The following is a 22,576-nucleotide window of genomic DNA, read 5'->3' on the forward strand; positions in this document are numbered from 1 at the left end:
AATAGCAACAGTCACAGGTCCCAAACGCCCAATTTGGTGGGCCTGAGAGACCACTTAGTGCCTTGTTCAAGTCTACTCACCCTCTCTTCCCCTCACTAACTTGATAGAGAAACTGAGGCTCTGAGAAGCCAGGTGACTTGCCCCAGGTCTCACGACCATTTAAGGCAGGCAATCTACTCCAGTCTCCTGCCCAAGTGCCCTCCATCACCCCCATAGAGAGAGCCCCAAATTCACAAGAGAAGAGGACTCAGCCCTTTGTACCGTGTCATAGGAGTTGGATAGGGACCACTACTCCGTCTCTCAGCCTCAACCCGCCAAAGAAAAAAAGCATCGCAGTTCCAGGTGGCTCTCACCTTTCAAAGTCTCCAGTCGTGCATGCAGCCTGTCCCTCCCGGACCTGGTGATGAGGCAACCCCTACCCCGAGGAGCTCACAAGCTCTGGAACTGTTAACAGTTTTGTCTCTTGCTTAATTACTCTTTCCGTTCCTCAGAGAGCCAATCTCCTGTGTTAATCTATGAGACTTCCTGTAGAGGCCACTGGTTATCTTTTCACAACCTTGCCTGGTACTCCTGAGGCTCCCTTACCCCCAGAATCTCGGAAAGGGAGAATTCTGGAGCTGGGAGGGAGGTCCTCCTAACAGAGGCCCCGAGGGTGAGGTAAACTGTTCAAGCTCATCCAGGTCTCAGTGGCAAAGTCAGAAATTGGACCCTGCTCTGGTTGACAGGGTGATGCTATGCCTTATCCCAGCCAGAGCCTTGATGTGCACAGTTATGGCTAAAGCTGGGTGCAAACCTGCACACCATGCCTCACCTCGGATCCTCACTCTCTGACAGCGTCTGCAGAGTGTCTGACAGTGTCTGGGGGAGGCTTAGAGAATAGTCTAACCTAACACCAAAATATACTATACAGCTACAACGATCAGAACAGAGTGGTACTGGAGCATGTATATAAACGGATGAATCAAAGGTTGAGAACAAAGCACAGACAGGAATAAACTCAACTACATATATATGGGAACTTAGTGTACGATAAAGGTGGCGTTTCAAATCAGTGAGAAACATGGTTTATTCAATAAACCATTGAGAGATTGGGTTAGGCATCTGCAAGAAACAAAGCTGGATCTCTAAAATAATTCCATATGGATCAGAAGTTTAAGCATTAAAAAAAAAAATCATACAATTATGTTGTTTGGGATTTACTTCAAAATAATGGAGGTAGGGCCAGCCCGGTGGCTCAGATGGTTGGAGCTCTGTGCTCCTAATGCCGAAGGCTGCCGGTTTGATTCCCACATGGGCCAGTGGGCTCTCAAACACAAGGTTGCCAGTTCGACTCCCGCAAGGGATGGTGGGCTGCGCCCCCTACAACTAACAATGTCAACTGAGCTGCGCCCTCCACAACTAAGATTGAAAAGACAACAACTTGACTTAGAAAAAGTCCTGAAAGTACACACTGTTCCCTAATAAAGTCCTGTTCCCCTACCCCAATAAAAATAATAATAAAATAATAATAATGGAGGTATAGGGGGAACGGGTGAGGTATAGATGAAATAATACAGGCTCTGGCCGTGTTCTGATTACTGTTGAAGTTGATGGGACAACCACTGGCTCATTCTAGTCTTCTCTTTATGTATGTTTGAACAAATGCCATAAGGAATCATGGGATAATTTTTAAATAATCATAGAGCAGCAAAGCCTTTCCAGGCATATCACAAAGCGTTAGAAACCATAAAGGAAAAGATTGAGACATTCAACTATGTAGAAATTTTAAAATAAAAAAATAAAATGACTGAATAGCAAAAAAGAGTCACCCTTGACAAATCAAAAGGCAAACTATAAAAAAATTCACATATCAGAGAAAATAAGCTAATTTCCTCCTTATATCATGAGTTTCTACAGATCAATTAAAAAACTAATAATGTGAGGTTTCAAACCAAGATGGTACAGTAGGTAAACGTTGTGCTTACCTTCTCTTAGAACCATATCAAAATTACAACTAATCTACAAAACAACCATTATCAAGAATCGCCTAAAATCAAGCTGAACTGAAGCCCTACAACTAAAGATGTGCAGAAGCCACCTCCAGACTGATAGGAAGGGCAGAGACACGGAACCGCCTGCTCTCCCACCCATGTGTGACCATTAAAGGTCAGGAGGGATATTTTGGCTATGGAGGTCCTCCCCATCCGACAGAGGAACAAGAGGTCTCAGACCCACGCCAGCCCAGGGTTCCAGTGCTGGGGAGAGAAGTCCCCATAATTTCTGGCTGTGAAAACCAGCGGAGATTGTGACTAAGTGAGACTGAGTGCGGCCGCACTCACAGGGGCTTCTCGTAAAGGGACTGCACACGTGTGGACTTACCCACCAACTGAATCACTGGCTCTGAGCTCCAGGGCTGGGGCAGCAGCTGGAAAGGCAGCGGGAACATATGGTGGGGAACTGAGTTGTCTGGCTTAGGATGGGGGCTGGAGAGGCAGCTTTCTCCTGGATGGGGAGGTGATGGAGGCCATTGTTTCTTTGCTTAGCCCTCCCCCTTCACCGCGTGCAGACGCAGGCAGCCGCCATATCTGAGTCTCTGCCATTCGTTTACCACGCCCTGGCAATTCGAGACCTGGCCCCGCCCGAAGTTGGGGCACACCAAAGCCACTTCCAGTGGCTTTTTCGTGCAGACCACCAGCCTTGGCTCAAGCTGCAGACTTTCCTAGGGTCTCTCAAAGGTTCATCTGACTTGAGCATATCCTGTACTTCTGGCTGAGCAGCCCTAAGATGGCACTAGCGGCAGCCAGCCTTGGTTCATGGCTTGGCCTCTCAAGGCACCTCCAAGCACAGCACAGGTGGCAGACATCTGTGGATTTTTTTCTGGCTGGTGCTGGGTGGCCCCGGTTGGGGCATGGGTCATAGCTAAACTTGACCTACAGAGGATCCCTTCCAAGGTGGTCCTGGGGCTGGTACCCCCAGTGGCCAGCTTCAAAACAAGCTGGACCATCACCCAGCCATCTCCAAGTATGACACACCCAAGGGGCAGATTGGGCAGGCACCAGAGTCCTGCTGAGGCAGCTCCTGCTCTGTCGAATCAGCCTCTGCACAACAACTCTTCCACTGTAGTCAAAGCCAGTCCTCACAACTAGTGAGCCGTAGGGTCAGTCCCTTCCGTTGATGTGCATTTATCAACCAAGGCTCAACTACAAGAGGAGGGCACACACAACCCACACAAGAGAGACACGTGGAGTACGTGGCTCAGGTAACCACTGAACCCCACAGCACACCTACTACATAAAGCCACTCTGCTAAGACCAGAAGACATAGCAGCCCTACCTAATACATAGAAACAAGCACAGGGAGGCAGCCAAAATGGGGCGGGGGGAGAAACATGTCCCAAATAAAAGAATAGAACAAAGCTCCAGAAAAAGAACTAAGTGAAATGGAGATAAGCAATCTATCAGACACAGAGTTCCAAACACTGGTTATAAGGATGCTCATTGATCTCAGGAAGAACTTCAACAGAGAGATAGGAAGCATAAAAACAGAGATGGAAACCATGAACAAGAACCAGTAAGAAATAAAGGATGCAATAACGGAAATGAAGAATATATTACAGGGAATCAACAGTAGATTAGATGAAGCGGATTCAACCAGCAATGCAGAAGGTAAGGTAGCAGAAAACACCCAAGTAGAAGAGCAAAACAAAAATAGAATATAAAAAATTGAGGAGAGTTTAAGTGGCCTCCAGGACAATATCAAGTGTACTAACATTAGCATTATAGGGGTACCAGAAGGAGAAGAGAGAGAGCAAGGAATTGAAAACTTATTTGAAGAAATAATGACAGAAAACTTCCCTAACCTGGTGAAGGAAACAGATATACAAGCCCAGAAAGCACAAAGAGTCCCAAACAAGATAAACCCAAAGAGGCCCACACCAAGACACATCATAATTAAAATGCCAAAAGTTAAAGACAAAGAGAGAATCCTAAAAGCAGCAAGAGAAAAGCAGTTAGTTACCTACAAGGGAGCCCCCATAAGACTGGCAGCTGATTTCTCAACAGAAACTTTTCAGGGAAGAAGGGAGTGGCAGGAAATATTCCAAGTGATGAAAAGCAACAACGTACAATCAAGATTGCTCTACCCAGCAAGGCTATCATTTAGAATTGCAGGACAGATAGGAGCTTCCCAGACAAGAAAAAGTTGAAGTTCATCACCACCAAACCAGTAGTACAAGGAATCTTAGGACTTCTTTAAGATGGGAGGGGAGTTAAGGATGGGTAAAAGGGGAAGGGATTAAGAAGTACAAATTTGTTGTTACACACTAGTCATGGGGATGTAGGGTGTAGCGTAAGAAATACAGTCAATAATATTGTAACAACTAGGTATGGTGCCAAATAGGTACTAGACCTATCAGGGTGATAGATGGGAATGGGGTTGAAGGCAGGGTGAAAAAGGTGAAGGTATTTAGAAACACAAATTGGTAGTTAATATAATATGGGGAATATAATCGACAATGTTGTAAAGATCATGTAAGGTGTCAGATGGGCACTGGACTTATTAGGGGGATCACTCCATAGACTGTGTCCAATGTGCTATACACCTGAAGCTGAACTAGAATAATATTGAATGCCAACTATAACTAAATATATAGGTATATATAGTCACGGGATGTGGAGTACAACACACGGAAGATAGTCAATGGTATTATGACAGCTATATAAGTTGTCAGAAGGGTAGTAGCTTGGGGGATAGGTTATCACTTTATGAGGGGTTTAAATGTCTAACTAATTACATTGCTTTGTACACCTGAAATGAAAAACAAACAAAAACCAATAATGCATTAGAGCTATTGGCACAATATGTAAATAGACGATTCATGGGGAAAATATCAATTGCTTTCTTTTCCCTAGTAATGTGAAATGTATGCTTTTACTTTTTCTTTTTTTATGAAAATATAGTTGAAATACAATATATTAGTTTCAGGTGTACAACATCGTGATTCGACATTAATATATCTTACCATGTAACCATCTGTCACCGTACAAAGTTATTACGATATTATTGAATACATTCCCTGTGCTGTACACTACATCCCGAGACTTATTCATTTTATAGCTGGAAATTTGTATCTCCTAATCTTTTTTTTTTTTTTGAGGGCCCACTGGCCCATGTGGGAATCGAACCGGCAGCCTTCAGAGTTAGGAGCATGGAGCTCTAACCGCCTGAGCCACCGGGCTGGCCCCTGTATCTCCTAATCTCTTCCCCTTTATCACCCATCTCCCACCTCCCTCCCCTCTGGCAACCACCAATTTGTTCTCTGTATCTATGAGTCTGTGTTGTTTTGCTTGTTTGTTGTCCTTCAGATTCCACTTATAAGTGAAATCATACTGTATTTGTCTTTCTCTGTCTCACTTATTTCACTTAGCATAATACCTTCAAGGTCCACCCATGTTGGACAAACAGCAAGATTTCATTCTTTTTTACGGCTAAGTAATCAATTGCTTTTAAATCCATGAAAAAAATGCTTATCTCCACTCGTAATAAAAGAAATAAAAAATAAAATTACAACGAGGTACCATTTTAAACTATTCAATTGGTAAACCTTTTTTAAAAATGTGCTGTGTTGTAAAGGATGTAGGGAAACACTTCCTCGCACTGTTGGTAAGAACATAAACTGGTACATTTTTCATGAAAAGAAATGTGATATCTATCAACGTTTAAAATGCAAAAATCTTTTTACTCAGCAATTTCACTTCTAATCAGTTGTCCTACAGGTGATATACAATATGACAATATAAAAGGATATTCATTACAAGACTGCCTGTAGCAGTAAAAGATTGGAAACAACCTAAATTTCCACCAACAAGGAGGTGGTTAAATACACTCTGATAGGTCCATACAATGGCCGACTGTGCAGCTATGGAGAAAACGAGAAGGAGCCAGGTGGACCGATATGGAACAACCTTCACAATATACAGTTGAATGAAAAAAGTAAGGTGGAAACCAGTGAGTCTAGCATGCTTTGCATGGAAAAAAAAGTGTATGTGTGTAGATGCAATTTATACTTTAACACATGCTTTCATATATGTTTGTAAGTGCACAGACTACATCTGACAGAATATACAAGAAACTGGTAGCAGTTGGGATGGAAAAGGAGGGAGATTTTTCTTAACTGTCATTTTGTACCATCTTTATACATTACACATTCAAAAATATATTTAAGAATAATTTGTACATATTCAGAGAGAGAATGATGAAGGAAATGTGGTAAAACGATACTGTTTCGGGACTTGTTGGTGAAGAGTATGTGGGAATTGTTTTAGTATTTTTGCAACTTTTCTGTATGTCTCAAATGATTTCAAAACAAAAAAGAATTCAAAAGTAATAAATTTAATCTCTAAATAAATATATATTCTCACAACTAACCATCCTTTTATCACCTTTTTACCACTGAGCAAATTGATACTCAGAGAATTTCTATGGCTTATTGAACTAAATAAGGCATTCATTTTTTTTATTCAACAAATATTTATTGAGTACCTGGTATATGCCAGACAATGTGGTAGGCTCTGAGGACACAAGAGTGAAAAAAAAAATTCCATATGTAATATAACATCTGGTAGCAATAAGCGCTGTGGAGAAACGTAAAGCAGAGTGAAGAAATAGAAGGGTGGGGGTGTGTTTTAGAGGGAGTGGCCGGGGGAGCCCTGTCCAAGGACATGGTATTGGAATGGAGTATGTGAGAAAAGGGATCTGGAAGGAGGGTGTTCAGGAAGAGGGATCAGTGAGTGCAAAGGCCCTGAGGCAGCAGCATGCTTTGTGCACTTGAGGAACAGTGAGGAGACTAATGTGGCTGGAACAGGTCATGGAGGGAAGAGCGGAGATGAGGTCAGAGGTAACAGGCAATGTGACCTGTAGACCATATAAGGACCTTGTTTTACAGTAAGTGAGACAGAAGTCATTTAGAGGGTGACGTGATCCAACATAGGTTTTAAAAGAATCCCTCTGGCTGCTTTGACTGTGGAGAATAGACCGTATGGAGGCAAAGACAGAAGTAGGGAGACCAGTGAGGGGGCTGTTAAAATAATCCAGACAAGAAGTGATGGCTTAGACCAGGTGGGCAGCGGTGGAGGTGATGACGAGAGGTAACTGAACTCTGGACATATTCTGAAAGTAGGGCCAACAGTATTTGCTGCTGGATTTGGGCAAATGCAACGAATCCAGGACCTTTTTCTCTCCAATGAGGGGCTCTCTCCACTTCTCTTTGAACGAAGTGAGGTTAAATTTTTAAGACCCAGCCCTCAGGTTTTCAAGGAAGTCTCAGTTCCTTTGCCCCCTACCCCTGTCCCCACAGAGAAGACGAGGTGGATGTGGTGTCACCCCCTCTAGGTTGGAGCCCGAGTGCCCTGGAGTGCTCAGCCTGGCCTGCCCTCTGCACCAGCCCCAGGGGAGAAACCTGCCCCTGAGCCAACTAGCAGGAGAACATAACCAAGTCCTAAGAAAAAATTAGACCTAGGCCTTTTTGGGTACAATGAAGCTAATTTTAAACTACAGTGTCCCTGGACTTACAAACACTGAGCTCAGAAACTGCATTTTACAGAAACGGAATTAATAAATAAGGATCAAAGACAGTGAAACTGTTTTATGAGTGGGAAAGCTTTCGCACTCACGAATTTTCAGTTCCCTGAAGATGCTGGAATTCACTTCACAGTTTAGTAAATCCTGAAGCAAGATACTCTGTTCTGGGGTACGGTGGTGAGATCTGGAATTCAAACGAGGAGACCTGGGTCCCCCTGCTTTCAGCTGTTGGCTGCAAACTAGGAGGGCTGGCAATGCCACGGGAAACCAGGGCCAGCGAGTTGGTTTTGAAGTTGCATTTATATAGCACGTTTTACATAAGAGTGAGAAAATCTAAATTACATCAAAGACCGAGGAGGGGCACAGAGGAAATAGGTCCTGGCAGGCCTCCTCTTATAATTGTCAACGGTGGTGGTGGCTCGGGTGAGGCACTTCCCCTTTCTGGTTTATTGAGCAGGCAGTATGACCAGGGTCGTCAGGGTGGATATCCTGGCTCCCTACCACTTCCCAGGGGCGTGACCTCAGGCAAGTGATTCAAGGGCTTATTGCCTGAGTTTCTCATATGTGAAATGGAGACAGTAGTAATGCCTAGCTTGCAGGTGTTATAAGGATTCGGTACTATAAACCATGTAAAACATTTGGAACCATGTTAGACAGATGATGTGTTAGCTATTGTAATTTTTGTGACCTTGCCCATTTGCAAAGGACCTTGGTTATATGCCAGACTGATTGTCAAGAGATGAGGAACAGTGACTGGGATGCTGGGACGGGGTGGGTTAGGGGTGAGGATTGGGGCTGGAGTGCTCAGGTCATGAAGCAAATGCAAGCCATGGTGAATCATTCAACAAATATTTATTGAACACCTACTGCGTGCCAGGTGCTTTCTGGGTGCTGGGATACCGCAGTGAACGACACAGGCAAAGACCTCCCCTCACAGAGCTCCCGTTTCTGTGGGCTGGGTGGGAGAGGGTAAGGCCACAGTGATTTTTGCCAACGTGCTGACCTGGGCACTAGGCAGTCTGAAGGGTGGTTATAGCAGCCACAGCTGCTGCCCCACCCACGTCCCCCAGGCCCATATCTGTGTTCACCTGAAGCTTTGGTAGATAGTTCCTGGCAGGGCTATTGCTTCTTGCCTCAAATGCTTGCATCCTTCTGGTTTTCTCTGGCACCACGGGAACTAGCTTCACCTGGGAGAAGTAACCTAAACTTGTCCCTGGTAGTAGCCCTCAATCATCGATGGACAGTGTCAGTAGTTAAGTGCCCTAGGGGTACCCAGGGAAGTACCCCAGAAGGACAGTTCTGGGGCACGTTCCACACGGTCTCCTCAGACCTGAGCGACTTTAGGTTCTAGTTACACACAGCAGAGCTTGCTCAACAACACCGGTAGTGGCTTTTTCCTTTCCTTCCTCACATTCTTCACTCCCTAGCTTGTGCTTCCAGGAACCACCCCCCAAATAAAGCACCTGCATACAAGTCCTTGTCTCAGGTTGCTTTTGAGGGGGGGGGGGATGAAGATGGGCTTCTGAAAATGGATCCCTTGCCAGTGAGATGGCAATAGGGACCGGGCTGCCAGTGGTGAGTAGGGTGGTATCTCCTGGCAGGCTATGGCGCCACAATGCCCGAGACTCAGCTGTGTCAAGTGGACTGTGCTGAGATGCGGGTAGGATTCCAGGGCAACACTGACTTCGGCAAGGTGGAGCGCTTCAAAGACATGGGTGATACGAAATATGAGGACGCGGAGCTGGCTGGCTTTGGTTAACTGCACTAGAAGCCTTGAAGAAGGACAATGACGGGCTTCACCCAGGGCATGAGGTGGGAGACAGGAGAAATCCACAGGAGCATTCTAAATGGCCCTCATCTCGTGTGGCCCAAAGGCAGGCTGTGCTGATAAGCAGCCCCTGCATTTGGTATTAAAGATGGTGAAACTACCGTGTTTCACCGAAAATAAGACCTAACCGGAAAATAAGCACTAGCATGAGTTTTCAGGATGCTCGTAATATAAAATAAGCCCGAATGCATCTTTTGGAGCAAAAATTAATATAAGACCTGGTCTTATTTTGGGGAAAATATGGTAGGGCATATTTTATATTACGAGCATCCTGAAAAATCATGTTAATGCTTATTTTCTGGTTAGGTCTTATTTTGGGGAAAACACGGTACAAGAGAGCATGAATGCACAGCTCCAGCCAGCAGGGAAAGGGCAGGGCTCCAAGGCCTGGAGTGGAGACATTTGGATGGAGGCCCAGCTATCCCTGAGCCTTCCAGTCCTGTAGAAGTGCCCTTTCCCTTGTTAGAGTAGCGTATTCTCCCATCACCTGAAGCCCAGACAAAGGGCTCACCTTGGCCTCCCAAGGTGATGCTTATCTTCCTTAAGATCGTCCCACCTCCTCTCACGCCTCCAGACCACAGTCAGCAAACGTTTTCTTCAAGGACAAGAGAGTAAAGAGTATTTCAGGCTTGAGGGCTGTGTGGCCTCTGTTGCAACTACTTGACTCTGCTTTTGTACTACCTAAAATAATAATGTAAAAACAGCCGTAGACAATGGGTAAGCGAATGGGTGTGTCTGCATGCCAATAAAACTTGATACATACACAGGCTGGCCCTCTGAGCTGAGGTTTGCCCGCCCCTTCTGTAGACCAATAATTAGGGTCAGGTCTCAGCATTGCCCAAGCAGGAAAGTACCATCCCTGCTACTGAAGGAAATAACTTACAAAAAAGCTACAGGTCTGGCTGGTATGTATTGGTAGGAACAGGGAAACACATAGAGGAGATCTCAGGGTATGAGGCTGGGGCTACGGAAAGGAGAATACAGGGCTGGATACAGAGAGTTTTAATGGAGGCCTCTCTCTCTCGATTCAGGATGGAACATCCTGGCAATGCCCCCTGCAGGTGGTCCAAACACCCTGTTGAATGGTCCTTAAAGCTTAGGCACAGTCATGGCCTACAGTCAATGAGGGGACAATGCTGAAACTGCTTTGGGAGAGTACTAGGGAGGGGTTAGAAGGCTCAGAGAGGTGAGATAGACTGGACTTACAGTCTGAGAACCCCCCAGCTTACTGTCTGCCCCAGGAGGGCCCGGAAGACCCTCCCTCCTCGAAGCAATAAAGGACGCACTAGTGAGAGGACTTTGTGCTGGCTGAGGAGAAGCTGCGGCCGTACAACCTCAGGGGCAGTCAATGGAGACACAGATTCTGGAGGAGCAGAGGCCACATAAGGCCACTGAGTCATCAGAGGTAAGGTGGCCACAAGGCCTGAGTGGTCACCAGAGCTGCTCAATCTACAAGGCCCTGTGGCAAGGGTGTCCCCAGGGACAAGAGAGACGAGCATTCAATGAGGATATTGCTTGACTGAACCACAGCAGATCAAGACTGGCTGATGCCAGCTGCTGTGATAGAAAGTGGCAGCTTCTCACCCAGTTTCCGGGTTTCAGCCACTTCTCAGACCCAGACCCACTGGTTGAAGAGAAAGACCCGTAATGCCACGGTAAGTGTATAAAATAAATAGCTCCTCAAGTCTTCCTTCCAAGGTGCCCTCTGGCTAGTTCCGAAAATAGCTGTACAGTGTGGAAAGGGAATAACCAGATCTTTGGAGGTCTATTGGATTGAGTCTGAGCTTACACTGGTTCCACATGACCCAAAATACCAGTATGCCCACCTTTGAGAGGAGGGGGACATATGGTCCTGCCCAAGTTCATCTAAGAGTCCAGTAGGTATGTGGACCCACTCTGTGGTTATTTTCTAGCCCGTGAGTGCAAATTGGGTTGGATATACTTAGCAGCTGGCAGAACCCTCACACTGGTTCCCTGATGTATGAAGTAAGAGCCATTATAGAAAGCAGAACCAAGTAGAAGTCTATAAAATTACCCCACTCGTCAAGACAGTAAATCAGAAGCAATCCCACACATGCCAGGTGGAATTTCAGAGATTAGTCCTGCTCTCAAATGATACAGGGTGGCCTCATCATATCCCCATTCAATCTACCCCATACTGCTCCTATAACAACCAAATGAAGCATGGCGATGGATGGTTATCCACGAGGTAGCCCTAATTGTAGCCATTATGTCACATATGGTTTCTTTACTGGAATAGTCTACACAGCCTCTGACTGTAAGAAGCTGATAATACTGTGTTTCCCTGAAAATAAGACCTAGCCGGACCATCAGCTCTAATATGTCTTTTGGAGCAAAAATTAATATAAGACCATGTTTTATTTTACTATAGGACTGGGTCTTACATAATATTAATATAATATAATACAATATAAATACCGGGTCTGATATTAATTTTTGCTCCAAAAGATGCGTTAGAGCTGATGGTCCGGCTAGGTCTTATTTTCAGGGAAACACAGTATGGCCAATGCGTTCTTTCCAATCCACATCAGGAAAGGGACCTATCATGGTAAAAATTTAAGTTTTAAATGGTCAGTGAACTGGGGCATGCGGGGACATTCCTCCTATGGAAAAGGACAAGTTATTCCTCATATACTGTGGACATCCTACCACTAAAACGAGGCATAGCACTGGGTGGGCCAGTTTGGATTTGGGAGACAATGTACTAATGCTCTAGCCCATTTATTGAGTGACTTGGGAAGCTGCCATATTTGAGCGGAGTCCAAGAGTGAAAGAGGGCTCTGCGATGGTCCCATGACTTGGGAAGTACGACCCAGCATATCCCATGGTGCTAGAAATATACATGGGAGATAAGTCAACAGTGTGAAGTATCTGGAAAGCCCCAATGGGAGAGCCTCACTGGAGCAAAGCCATGCCCTGTACAGCAGAGAACGATTCAACATTTGAAAAGTAGTTCTTGGTCAAATTGCAGGATCTGTAGCAAATAAATGACGACTGTTTTAAGCCACTAAGTCTTGGGGTGGTTAATTATGAACAGATAATCAGAACATGCCTGTAATAGTACTTCGTTCTTTTTAAATGTCATATAGTATTCCACTCTATAAAGATACGCAATTGACAGATCTACTTGTCTGTTACATGGACATTTAGGTTGTTTCCAGCTTGGGTCTGTTAAGAATAATGCTGCTCTGAACATGTCTTTTGGTGGAAATCTGTACTCATTTCTCTTGAGAACAAGCGTAGGAATAGGAATTGCTGAGTTGTGAGGTAGGAATGAGGGGAGGTATATTTAGAAGATATTACTAGCTTTCCAAAGTAGTTGAAATATTTTCTAATCCCATCAGCAAGGTATAAGAAAGAGTTTCGGTTGCTGCCTATTCTTGTCAACACTTCCCAGTGTCAGTCTTTTTCACGCTAGTCATTCCGGTAGGTACATGGTGGAATCTCACTGTGGTTTTCATTTGCATTTCCCTGACAAGTAATGATATCAAACTACAATATGTTCTTAACTAAAAAAGACCACATAACAAAGTAAAATATTGACAGTGGCAATCTTTGCAGAGGTGTGATGATTTGTTGTTTTTGCTTTGTTGTGTCTACTTTTTTTTTTTTTTACCTGATGGTCCTTCTGTGTGCTAAGCTTTCTGCATTTTTTAAAATGGAAATGCTTAATTTTTAAAATGATAAAAACCAAAACAAATTTCACCTACTTGTTCTTAAAAACGACAAGGTATGCTTACAAGTAAAGTCACCAGAAAATATTTATTGAGCACCTGCTGTATACCCAGCATTGTGGGAGGGGCTGTGGCGTACACAGAGCAGTACAGGACGAGGTCCCTGCCCTTGAGAGGTGTACAGTCTACGTGGAGACAGGAGAACCAGGATACATGAGGAGCCAGGAGAAAACAGCCCAGGCCAGGATATTACAGGAGCTTGTAGGTGTTTGGGGTCAGACCCACTAAGTGCGTCAGTGCTTCTAGGGGCTCCGTGTTGAATGCCAGGAAAGACAACTCACAGCTCCCAGGCCCGTATTAGCTCATTGGTATGCCCAATCCACAGCCTCTACTCCCACCATCTTAAAACACCTGACTTATTGCTCAGCTGCTATTCAAAGTGCAATGAAATGGGGGAGGAGTGGGGTCGTTGGGGAAGGTCCTTGGATGAGTTTTAGGTCACACTGTCCCTCCTAGGTAAAGACACTCCCCAGACCCACATACTCCTAATGCAGAGAGATCCCCACTCAAGGAGGTCTGCCGGACCACTCAGGACCCCTACCCTGAGAGCGGAGAGGAGGGGGCGGTCGCTGCTCAAGCTGCCTGAGGTAGAACTGGGGAACCCTACTTCTAGTGTGTCCCTCCCCCTTCTGGTCCACTGATTTGGGGGGGACAGGCATCCCAGATCTGCCACTCAGGGCTGAAAGGGGACTAGAGGGAAAGGACATGGGGGTAGAAGGGCAAAGGGGGGCTTGAGAGCCCAGCTGTGAAAGAGGGCCTTCTGCGGCTCCTAGAAACGACCCAACCCAGGGAATCCAACAGGGTGGAGGCCAAACACCGCGCTGGCTTCCCTATGGGCAGCAAAGGGGTGCGAGGGGAGGCTGGGTGATTTGCTACGGGACCCTACCTTCCCCATACCTTCACAGGACAGAGTGGGGTATCAAGGGTCAGGAAGGTGCCAGTCCCCAGCCCTGCTCCAAGCTGTGCCTACTTCAAGGTCACCCTGCCCGACCTTACAGGAGGCGAGGGGACTCCAAAGTTTGGATGATATCCCCACTCTGCTGGGCCCCCTTCAAAGTGCTATTTCTTTACTTCTCAAAATACAGGGAATGAGGGCCTGATAATGCAGGAAAGGGGCAGAATTTCATACTGTCCATGAGACAGTGAACAGAGGGAGACAGGCCCCTCCAGAGAGCACCACCTAGCAGGTGAGGGTCTTACCAGCCCCACCTCACTTCTGGGAGAGAGGAGCAGCGAGCATAGGATGAGGAGATTTTAAATAATAGTTTGCATAATAAAAATACCAGGCAATCTAATATGCCTATCATTTTGCTGTCTAATGTTTTCTTTAAATAATTCTAATGCCAGGGGCTGGCAGGGGTGGGAGGGTAGAGGTCAGCAGGCTATGTACATGAGGAGGAGTTTAAATTAAAACACACATAATAATTAACACACACAAACTGAAAGGACTAAGGCAAAAGATATAGAAGGGACCTGCAGGGGAAAAAGAGGGGGCTGTTTCCAACAGCATGAGACTTCCAGTGGGTGGCGGGTTAGGGCTTCCTCTTGGAGAAGACCAGCCGGCGTTTGGAGTGATAGAAATCTGAGGAGAGAGAACAGAAGTCAGCCAGGCCAGGAGGAACAGGGCACAACAAAATTACCTGACCAAGGCAAACTGCAGAGGGGCCAGGGACCCTCCCTAGGGCCAAAGAGACACATTGCAAGGACAGAGAAGATCTCTGGCAACTCCCACCCCATCTCCCCGGGTGTTTACAGAGTATCCCATCACACTTGACAGATGTAATTGATAACAAGGCCTACATCCCTGCTCTAAGGGGGCCTGCTCTAAGCCAAGTTGCCAGATACAGTAGCCACTGGTCCTATGTGGCTATTTAAACTAACTAAAATCAAATAAAATGAAAACTTCACTTCCTCAGTCACACTAGCTACACGTGGGTAGTGGCACTGGATATTTGCATCACTGCAGAGTTCTATCTAACAGCTCTGCTCTAAGGATACCCTTCGATGGCCCATGTGTTCTGAACAACGCCTGGGCCATATACACGTTAGCTATTATTAGTATTATTACCCTTACTGTTCTGACCCAGCTGCAAATTTGCTGTGGGATTCTTGGCTGCATCTCTCTGAGCCTCAGTTTTCCTCACTTGTAAAGTGATTAAACGAAATGCTCTCTAAAACGGTTTTTGGTCTAGGGCCTGGCCTCGGAAGTGCTCAAATGTCAGCATCACTCATTCATTATTAATCAAGCACCTACTATGTGCCAGACACTGTTCTAGGTGCTAGGGATTCAGCAATTAACAAGAGAGGTATAGATCCCTTTCTGTGGAGATAGTATCCCAGCGGGTGAGACGGACAATATCAAGATAAGGGAATGGCTGTTGATAGTAAAAAGTACCAAAGCGAACAAAATAGGCAGAGCAGAGGGATGGAAAGTATGTGTGTGTGATGGGGATGGGGAGTTAAGTTTAGATAGGGCAGCCAGGAAATTATTATCATTAGTTTTTCTCTGCAAAATTCACTGTGCAAATTCACTGTGCAACCTTAGGAAAATCACTCTACCTCTCTGAACTTTGTGTCCTTGCCTATAAAAGGGTGGCAAGATTGTCATATGTTATAGGATTACCATAAGAACTAAACGAAACCCACCTTAGAAACTTAGTGAAGGGTCTGGCATTTAATAAATGTTCCCAATAAATGTTAGCTAGTCTTGGCTGCAGACTTGCTGTGTGACCTCAGACTAGTCGCTTCCCCTCTCTGGGCCTGTTTCTCCCTCATAATGAGCAAGCTGGACAGGTCAGCTCTTGCACCATGAATTCTGAGTGTTGGTCCCTTGCAGTGTCAGTGTCATTCCCCACATTTGTCCTCACCTGTCATGCTGGTCTGCCGCCGTTTTCGGCCCTGAGAGGTGCCAGGCCCACCTGGTGACTCTTCAGACCGCTCCGGGGAGCGAGGTACCAGGGTGCATGACAGTGACAGGTCCACGTGGTCCTCCTGAGCTGTCCCCTGCAGCAGGGCAGACGAACTGCTGGGCCGCTTGCCTCCTCCCAGGTCATCCCGGGACCCCCGGGGCCCCGAGGTCAGGTAGAGCTTGGGCAGGCCCAGACCCCGCACACGCTCCCAGGCAAAGTCGCCCTTCAGAGGTGTCTCAGTGACAAAGTCGAAGTTCCATCGCTCACAGGCCTCCTGGACACAGCTCGCCATTAATGCATCGCAGTCTCGGTGCAGCTGCTCGCTGTCCACTGGGCCGAAGAGGCGGCGGCAGGCCTTGCTGCCACGGGGGATTGGATGGGCATCCCGGGACGGCTCCGACATGGTGCCTGTAGCTGAGACACAGGAAGGCCCTGGTTACTGGGGAAAACAGACCCTCCCTTACCAGGCCGTGCTTTGCTCAGGGGAGGTCTGCCTACCACGTTTCCCCGAAAATAAGACCTAGCCAGACCATCAGCTCTAATGCGTCTTTTGGAGCAAAAATTAATATAAGACCCAGTCTTATATAAGTCCCTGTCTTACATTATAGTAAAATAAGACCGGGTTTTATATTAATTTTTGCTCCAAAAGACACATTAGAGCTGATGGTCCGGCTAGGTCTTATTTTCGGGGAAACATGGTACTAGAAAATGGGATGAGAGGTTGCCTCTGGCTCCTTCCAGCTGATTTTCCACCACCTCCCACCAACAGACCCTGAGTGGGGGCAGAGCTTAGACAACCTGGCACCCCAGGGTGACTGGGAGAGCGGGCAGCTGAAGGGCAAGCTTATGTCAACAAAAGCAAGTTCATTGCAATAGCTGAGATCAGAGGCCTGTTTACCACCAGGTATTATCAGCTAAAATCAATTTACTTTCCCCCCTGAGGTGTCCCTCACAGGTGTGAATGCCCCAAGTACGTGTGAATCACCAGTCCAGAAGTTCCCCAGCCCCAGCCCTGGCCAGGAGGTCACTTCCCAAATAAATGGTTAGGTTGACAGCTCCTCCAGCCTCCTGAGTCCCCCTATCCAGATGTCCGTATGGGGTAACCCCCGCTCTGACACTTAAAAGTACCCTGGACTTTGGGGTAAAAAACACCTAGGATCTAGGCCTACATTTGCTGCTTACTATCTAAACTTTAAAAAGTTACTTAATGTCTCTGGGCCTCAGTTTTCTCATCTGTAAAGTGGGGTTTTGTGAAAGTTTAAAGAGGATGTCTGTGGAAGCCAGGGAGTCCCTCTAGGGAAGGCAGATGGAACAGAGTTGAGAGGCTGCATCTTGTGGTTAAGAGCGAGGGCTCTGGATTGGTACTGCCTGGGTTGGAATCCAGGCTCTGCTGGTTGACCTTGGACAAGTGGCATAACTTTTCTGGGCTCTACTGTCCTTATCTGTAAAATGGAGGCAATAATAGTTAATGTCGCAGAGGATTAACCGAGTTAATGTAGGTAACGTGCTTCGAGTAGCACCTGGTATGTAGAAGTAAGTGCTTGGGAAACAGAAGTATTATTATTTCTCTCTTCCTGCAGTTCTGGCCGAGCCTCCCCACAGGCCACCACCTCCTTCAGACAGCAGCTGACAGGTGTTGTAGGCGGAGGGCTTTTCCCAAGGATGTCATCAGGCAGGCAGCCTGGGGCTGAGGAAGAACTAGGCAGGGCAAAACGATGATTTCTCCCAGGCTGAGCCACATCCTGCCAGGCCCATCAGGTGATCTGAAGTCTAGACAACCTTGAAGCCCCTGCCCCATGTTGCCTGCATCCAAGGAACCCATTTTGTAGGCAAAGAAAATTAAAAGTGGCCAGTCTACCCAGTTCCTCTTCTCCCACTTCAGGAGAGGGAAAGCCAAGGGTGAGTTTGCCCATGAGGCTGGCACCCACCTGCTCTGCTCTGGCCTAACTCCAGGACTCAGCGGCTACACAAGCTTGGCAGGGACTGGGTTTTCCTGGGGACAAGTCCTGATTTGCAAGCTCTGAGGGTGAAAGCTCTGCTGAGGGACCCCCTGGGGCAGGAAGCCCTGGGCCCCGGCCATACCTACTGCTCCCCACTCTACTTTTCACAGTGAGTACAGCCCACATCTCAGCTGATAGGGGAGGGGAGGCACTAAATGACCTCAGACCAAGTTTAAAGGACAGGATTTCCAAGAGATCCATATTTGCCCCCAAACCACACAGATAAAAAGGTCAAGGGCCACTGCCCCGTAGAGGGGTTACACAGCGCACAGCCGTCAAATAACCTTTGCCCACACTCTTCAAGGCAAAGATTGGGATTAATTTATATATTTTTATGTGCCAAGGGCTGTTCTAAGAAGTTTATAAATATCAATTTTCCTAAAAAGCGGGTATACTAGCTCTTTTTTACAGAAGAGGTAACCAAGGCTCAGAGAAGTTAAGTAACTTTCCCAAGGTCACACAGTTCACAAGTAGCACATCCAGGATTTGAACGCAGGCGTATTTGTTCTGGGTTCTGTGCTCTGGTGTTGACTCTTACTCCTTCTCTAATTTTGAGGTTTCTCAAACAGAGAGGCCTATCAGAATCACTTGTGAGCTTTTTCAAAATGTAGATTGATAGGCCCTAGGGTTTCCAGACGGGAATTCCCGCCCGTTCTCAGGCATTTTTTTTTTCCGCTTTCCCATTCCCGAATCCCGAGATATAAACTGTTTTCTGTTCTCCACAGTGAAAGTGAATCGTTCCCACAAATTGACGGCCGATACTACCAACCATCAAGGAGCCGATTTTCCCGATTTCCCGACCAACTTTTCTCGGGATTCGGGAATGGAAAAGAGGGGTAATTTCCCGAGAACGGGTGGGAATTCCGGTCTGGAAACTGTAGCGATAAATAGGAAAAATGTCTAAGATACATTGTGAGTAGTACGTTTATTTCCCATTGTGGGTATTATTGGGTTCAAGGAGCCGATTTTCCAGATTTCCCGACCAACTTTTCTCAGGATTCAGGATTTGGAGAGCGAAAAAAATTCCTGAGAACGGGTGGGAATTCCAGCCTGGAAACCGTAATAGGTCCTTTCCTCCCCAGATCAACTTAATTCAAATTGAAGAAGATTTTTTTTTTACAGTTGATGTTGAATATTATATTAGTTTCAGGTGTACAGCATAGCGGTTAGACACTTATATAACTTATAACGTGATTCCCCCAAAAGTCTAGTACCCACCTGACATCATACATAGTTATTACAATATTATTAACTATAGAAGAAGATTTAAGCAAGTGTTTGGCAGTCCCTCAGGACACTCTTGGGATGCTAGTCAAGAGGGAATACACAGGATGCTGAAATGGACAGTCTAGCTCTCAGTGCCTCGCTGGTACAAGGAGGAGCTCATCTAGGACTTTATCAGGTAGTTGGATGGATATTCCTTGTCTTCTAGGAGCTGAAGATGGGACGAGAATCCAGGTAGAGACCCTCTCTCCTACCATCGCTTCCCTTATGGCTCACATAGGGTCCTCATCAAAACCTGCCTATTATCATAACTCTCAGCTCAGAAGAAACTCACAAACACAAACCCTTTTTTTCACAAACAAGTAACTGAGAATAGCTTTCTTCGTTGGCCTTCGTGCTTTAGACTTCAACCAATTTTAATTCCCAAGTAAACAGTAAGCACTCAGTAAACAATGCTCGACCAATGGGGTACTCTTTGGGGGGGACAGGGGGTGCGACCTGGGATCATCCCAGGAGTAGCGGCGGGAAGGAAGGCGGGTGAAGCCGCATTCCGCGGGAAGGCACGTGTGCTATTCGCTTCGGGTCGGAAGGGGGCGCTGGTGTCCAGGAAATCACACGCGGATGGGCGGGGCGTTGGCAGAGCCCTGGACCGCTGCAGTGAGTTGTGATGAGTCAGTTTCCTGCAAATGACTCCCCGCCCGCCAAAACTTCGCTTCCACTCTGGCTGCGCGTCACCCTCAGCTGAGGAGGGGGGAGCGGAGGGGGACCGGGGGCCGCAAACACGTCACGCTGACCCAGCCAGGCCTTCCGAAAGCCCCGCCACTGTTGGGAAACCGCGCGTTGTCCCGCCATCACACACACACACACACACACACACACACACACTCCCACTTGGCTGGCTCTCGCTCTCGCTCTGTCTCCTCTCACTCACGCACGCACAGGCGGGCAGTGATCTGGTCCCTCCTTATCTCCACGCCCAAAGCACCGATGAGTCAGATCTTTGGAAAATAAAAATAGACGGGAGCAAAGAAAACAAAACCTCTCGAAAGTCCTCCCCGAAACGCGACGTGGAGGGAGAAAAAGAGGGAGGGCCGCCCTAAAGTGTTTGGGCGTCCTAAAGTGCCAAACCCAGTTCCAAGATTTTTTTTCTGCAAGAGGAGGGCGCTGTCCCCCGAGGGCCCGGGGACAGGGCGGACGCCCTGTGGCCGGCGCTGGGCGGCGGCACTCGACGCGCGACTCGCCCTCCTGCTCCGCTCAGCCCTGTCGCCCTCGGAGAGGGAGTTCTGGACTAGGTCCGGGGCGCCCCCAGACGCTGGATGCCGCTGACACAGGCCGGGAGCAGCGTTGCGCCCCCGAAGCCCCCGGAGCCTCACCCCTCCAAGTGGCGACTCCACCCAGCCTACCACCCGGTCGCTGCGCACGGCAGGGTTCGGCTCCCGACCGCAGTCCCGCAGCCCCCCCTCAGCGCTGGCTGGGCCGGGGTCTCCCGGGGGTGGTGGGAGAGCTGCGAGGGCGTCCTGAGCTTCCTGAACCGAGTGGCAGGACGGCGCAGCCCACCCAGCGTCGGCCGCGGCTCCAGATCCCGGAGGACGCGTCGCGGGGCGGGGACCGGACGCCCGATCCTGAACCTCCCGGTGTCCCGGCTTCCTTGGGAACATTTTGTACCAGCCAAATAGGTCACTGTGCTGATGGGGGTGGGACAGAGACCGCGGAAGGGCAGGGCAGGGGACTTCTGGGGCGCCACTGTCCCCCAGCCCGGGCGGGGTTCTGACCTCACCCGGCCGGTTGCCCGGGGTCTCCTTGTCACCGTGAGTCACCTCGCTGACCCTAAGGGATGTGTTCAGACTTGTTCCCAAGAGCTGGGGACACAGCCCACTCTGACCTCAGAGCCCAGCCGGTTGGCGGACGCGACGGCGCTGGGGACCCAGACCTCAGGGGTCTGGGCGGGGGCGGTACAGATTGGATCCGAGAGCTGCGGGGAGCGGATCCCAGGTGAACCTGCTCGGATCCTCGTTCCTCCCTCGCCGGACCCCTCCGCGTACAGGGGCTTCCATCGCAAGCCGCGAGCCATCCGCGCCGGGTCCACGCCTTTCCTCGTCCCGGCTGAGCGTTAACGCGAGGGGAGCGTGGTAACGGATACCTCGTACTCTTGTACTCTCACCGCCCGAAGTCTCCGCCATATCCCGACTTCCGTGACACACGCTCTTCCAGACACACCCATGGGAGCAAAACCGAGACCCACGCACAGACCCACGCACGTCATTCACCTGTGGACACAGCACACAGACACCCTCGCGGACACACACTTAGGCGCATGCATGAACACAAACGCGGACACGCTCAGCTCAGCTCCCAAAAGCCAGCCCCGGGTCTGCCCTTGACGACCACGGCTCCCTCACCTCGGAAAGTGTCTGTCTCGGGGAATCTGCGCCGGGCTCCGGAACTCCAAGCCACCGATTTCAGCAGCTGCTCACACCTCAGCGGGTGCCGTCCGCCGCAGCCTTATAAAGGATACGGGGGGCGGGACTAGCGGGCTGCTCGGCCTTCTGCGCCTGGGACCGCCCTCCCCGGGGACACCGGCCCCTCCTCCACGCCCGGCTCAGATGCCAACCTTGCGAGCTGCTGGAGGGCGCTGCCCTTCTCCCTGCACTCCGCTCCCGGGTTAGTGCGCTTAACCATTTACCCCAAGAACTGAGCCACAAATGTGGATTTTTTTAATTGGGAAATGAGTTGGCAATCCCCTGGAGGCGATGGCACTGTTAGAATGAGCCCCCTTTCTGGCCCCCAGAAGATCACAAGGGATGACATGAATAGTAAATAAAAATCCATAAATAATAAAAATGGTGTACCTCACTTTGCAATTCCCAGAAAAGCCCCATTATACCACCACTATTCCCACAGATCCCTCATTAGACCACCTCTCCCCAAGCACCTCAGGCACCTAGACATCCCAACAAAACCTCTTGGAGGCCTGAAACGGATTCAATTTCCTCCATTTCACAGATGAGGAAACTGAGGCTCACAGAACAAAACCTATACAAAGTTGTTGGTTGGCAACACCTCAGGGAAGGAGGGAATTGGGAACACTTTGCCCTGGTCTCCAGGGCAAATGGGGAAAATTGGCATTGAACAAATCTCCTTGCACTCTCCTCCTCGTTCCCCATACCCACCTCTCTCGCCTCAACAGAAGGAACCTCTATGATTGTAGCAGATTTGATGGCTAGGAAGGGGAGGAGGAGTTGGTGAATGAGTTCTCTCTTGGATACTCCCCACACAGCCCACATACACTTCTGGGGAAACTGA

At 48.1% G+C, this 22,576-nt stretch overlaps 1 protein-coding gene across 6 annotated transcripts; it reads right to left on the reverse strand.

Moving 5' to 3' along the window:
- Positions 1-13,102: 13,102 nt before the first annotated feature.
- CDKN1A (cyclin dependent kinase inhibitor 1A) lies at positions 13,103-21,771 on the reverse strand. 6 transcript variants are annotated; one of them, XM_081039653.1, is made up of 4 exons: positions 21,673-21,752; positions 19,772-19,925; positions 16,008-16,463; positions 13,145-14,722 (listed from the first exon to the last, which is right to left on the reverse strand). In XM_081039653.1, exons 2-4 carry the CDS (start codon positions 19,779-19,781, stop codon positions 14,673-14,675), a joined length of 516 nt encoding a protein of 171 aa, XP_080895779.1. In that variant the 5' UTR covers positions 19,782-19,925; positions 21,673-21,752; the 3' UTR covers positions 13,145-14,672. The 6 variants fall into 6 exon arrangements, with proteins under 6 accessions (XP_080895780.1, XP_080895779.1, XP_080895782.1 ...); XM_081039656.1 differs by lacking the exon at positions 19,772-19,925 and adding an exon at positions 21,156-21,376; XM_081039652.1 differs by lacking the exon at positions 19,772-19,925 and adding an exon at positions 21,414-21,540.
- Positions 21,772-22,576: the final 805 nt, after the last annotated feature.

This window comes from Rhinolophus hipposideros (genome assembly GCF_964194185.1).
Source record: "Rhinolophus hipposideros genome assembly, chromosome: 3".
NCBI classification, from domain to species: Eukaryota; Metazoa; Chordata; class Mammalia; order Chiroptera; family Rhinolophidae; genus Rhinolophus; species Rhinolophus hipposideros.

Coding starts and splice junctions, on each gene's coding strand:
- CDKN1A (XM_081039652.1), bottom strand. CDS start 21,453: ATGGCGGAGACTTCGGGCGGTGAGAGTACAAGAGTACGAG. Junction 16,464..21,413: donor TGAGAGTACAAGAGTACGAG/GTATCCGTTACC, acceptor CCTGTGTCTCAG/CTACAGGCACCATGTCGGAG. Junction 14,723..16,007: donor GCGGCAGACCAGCATGACAG/GTGAGGACAAAT, acceptor CTCTCTCCTCAG/ATTTCTATCACTCCAAACGC.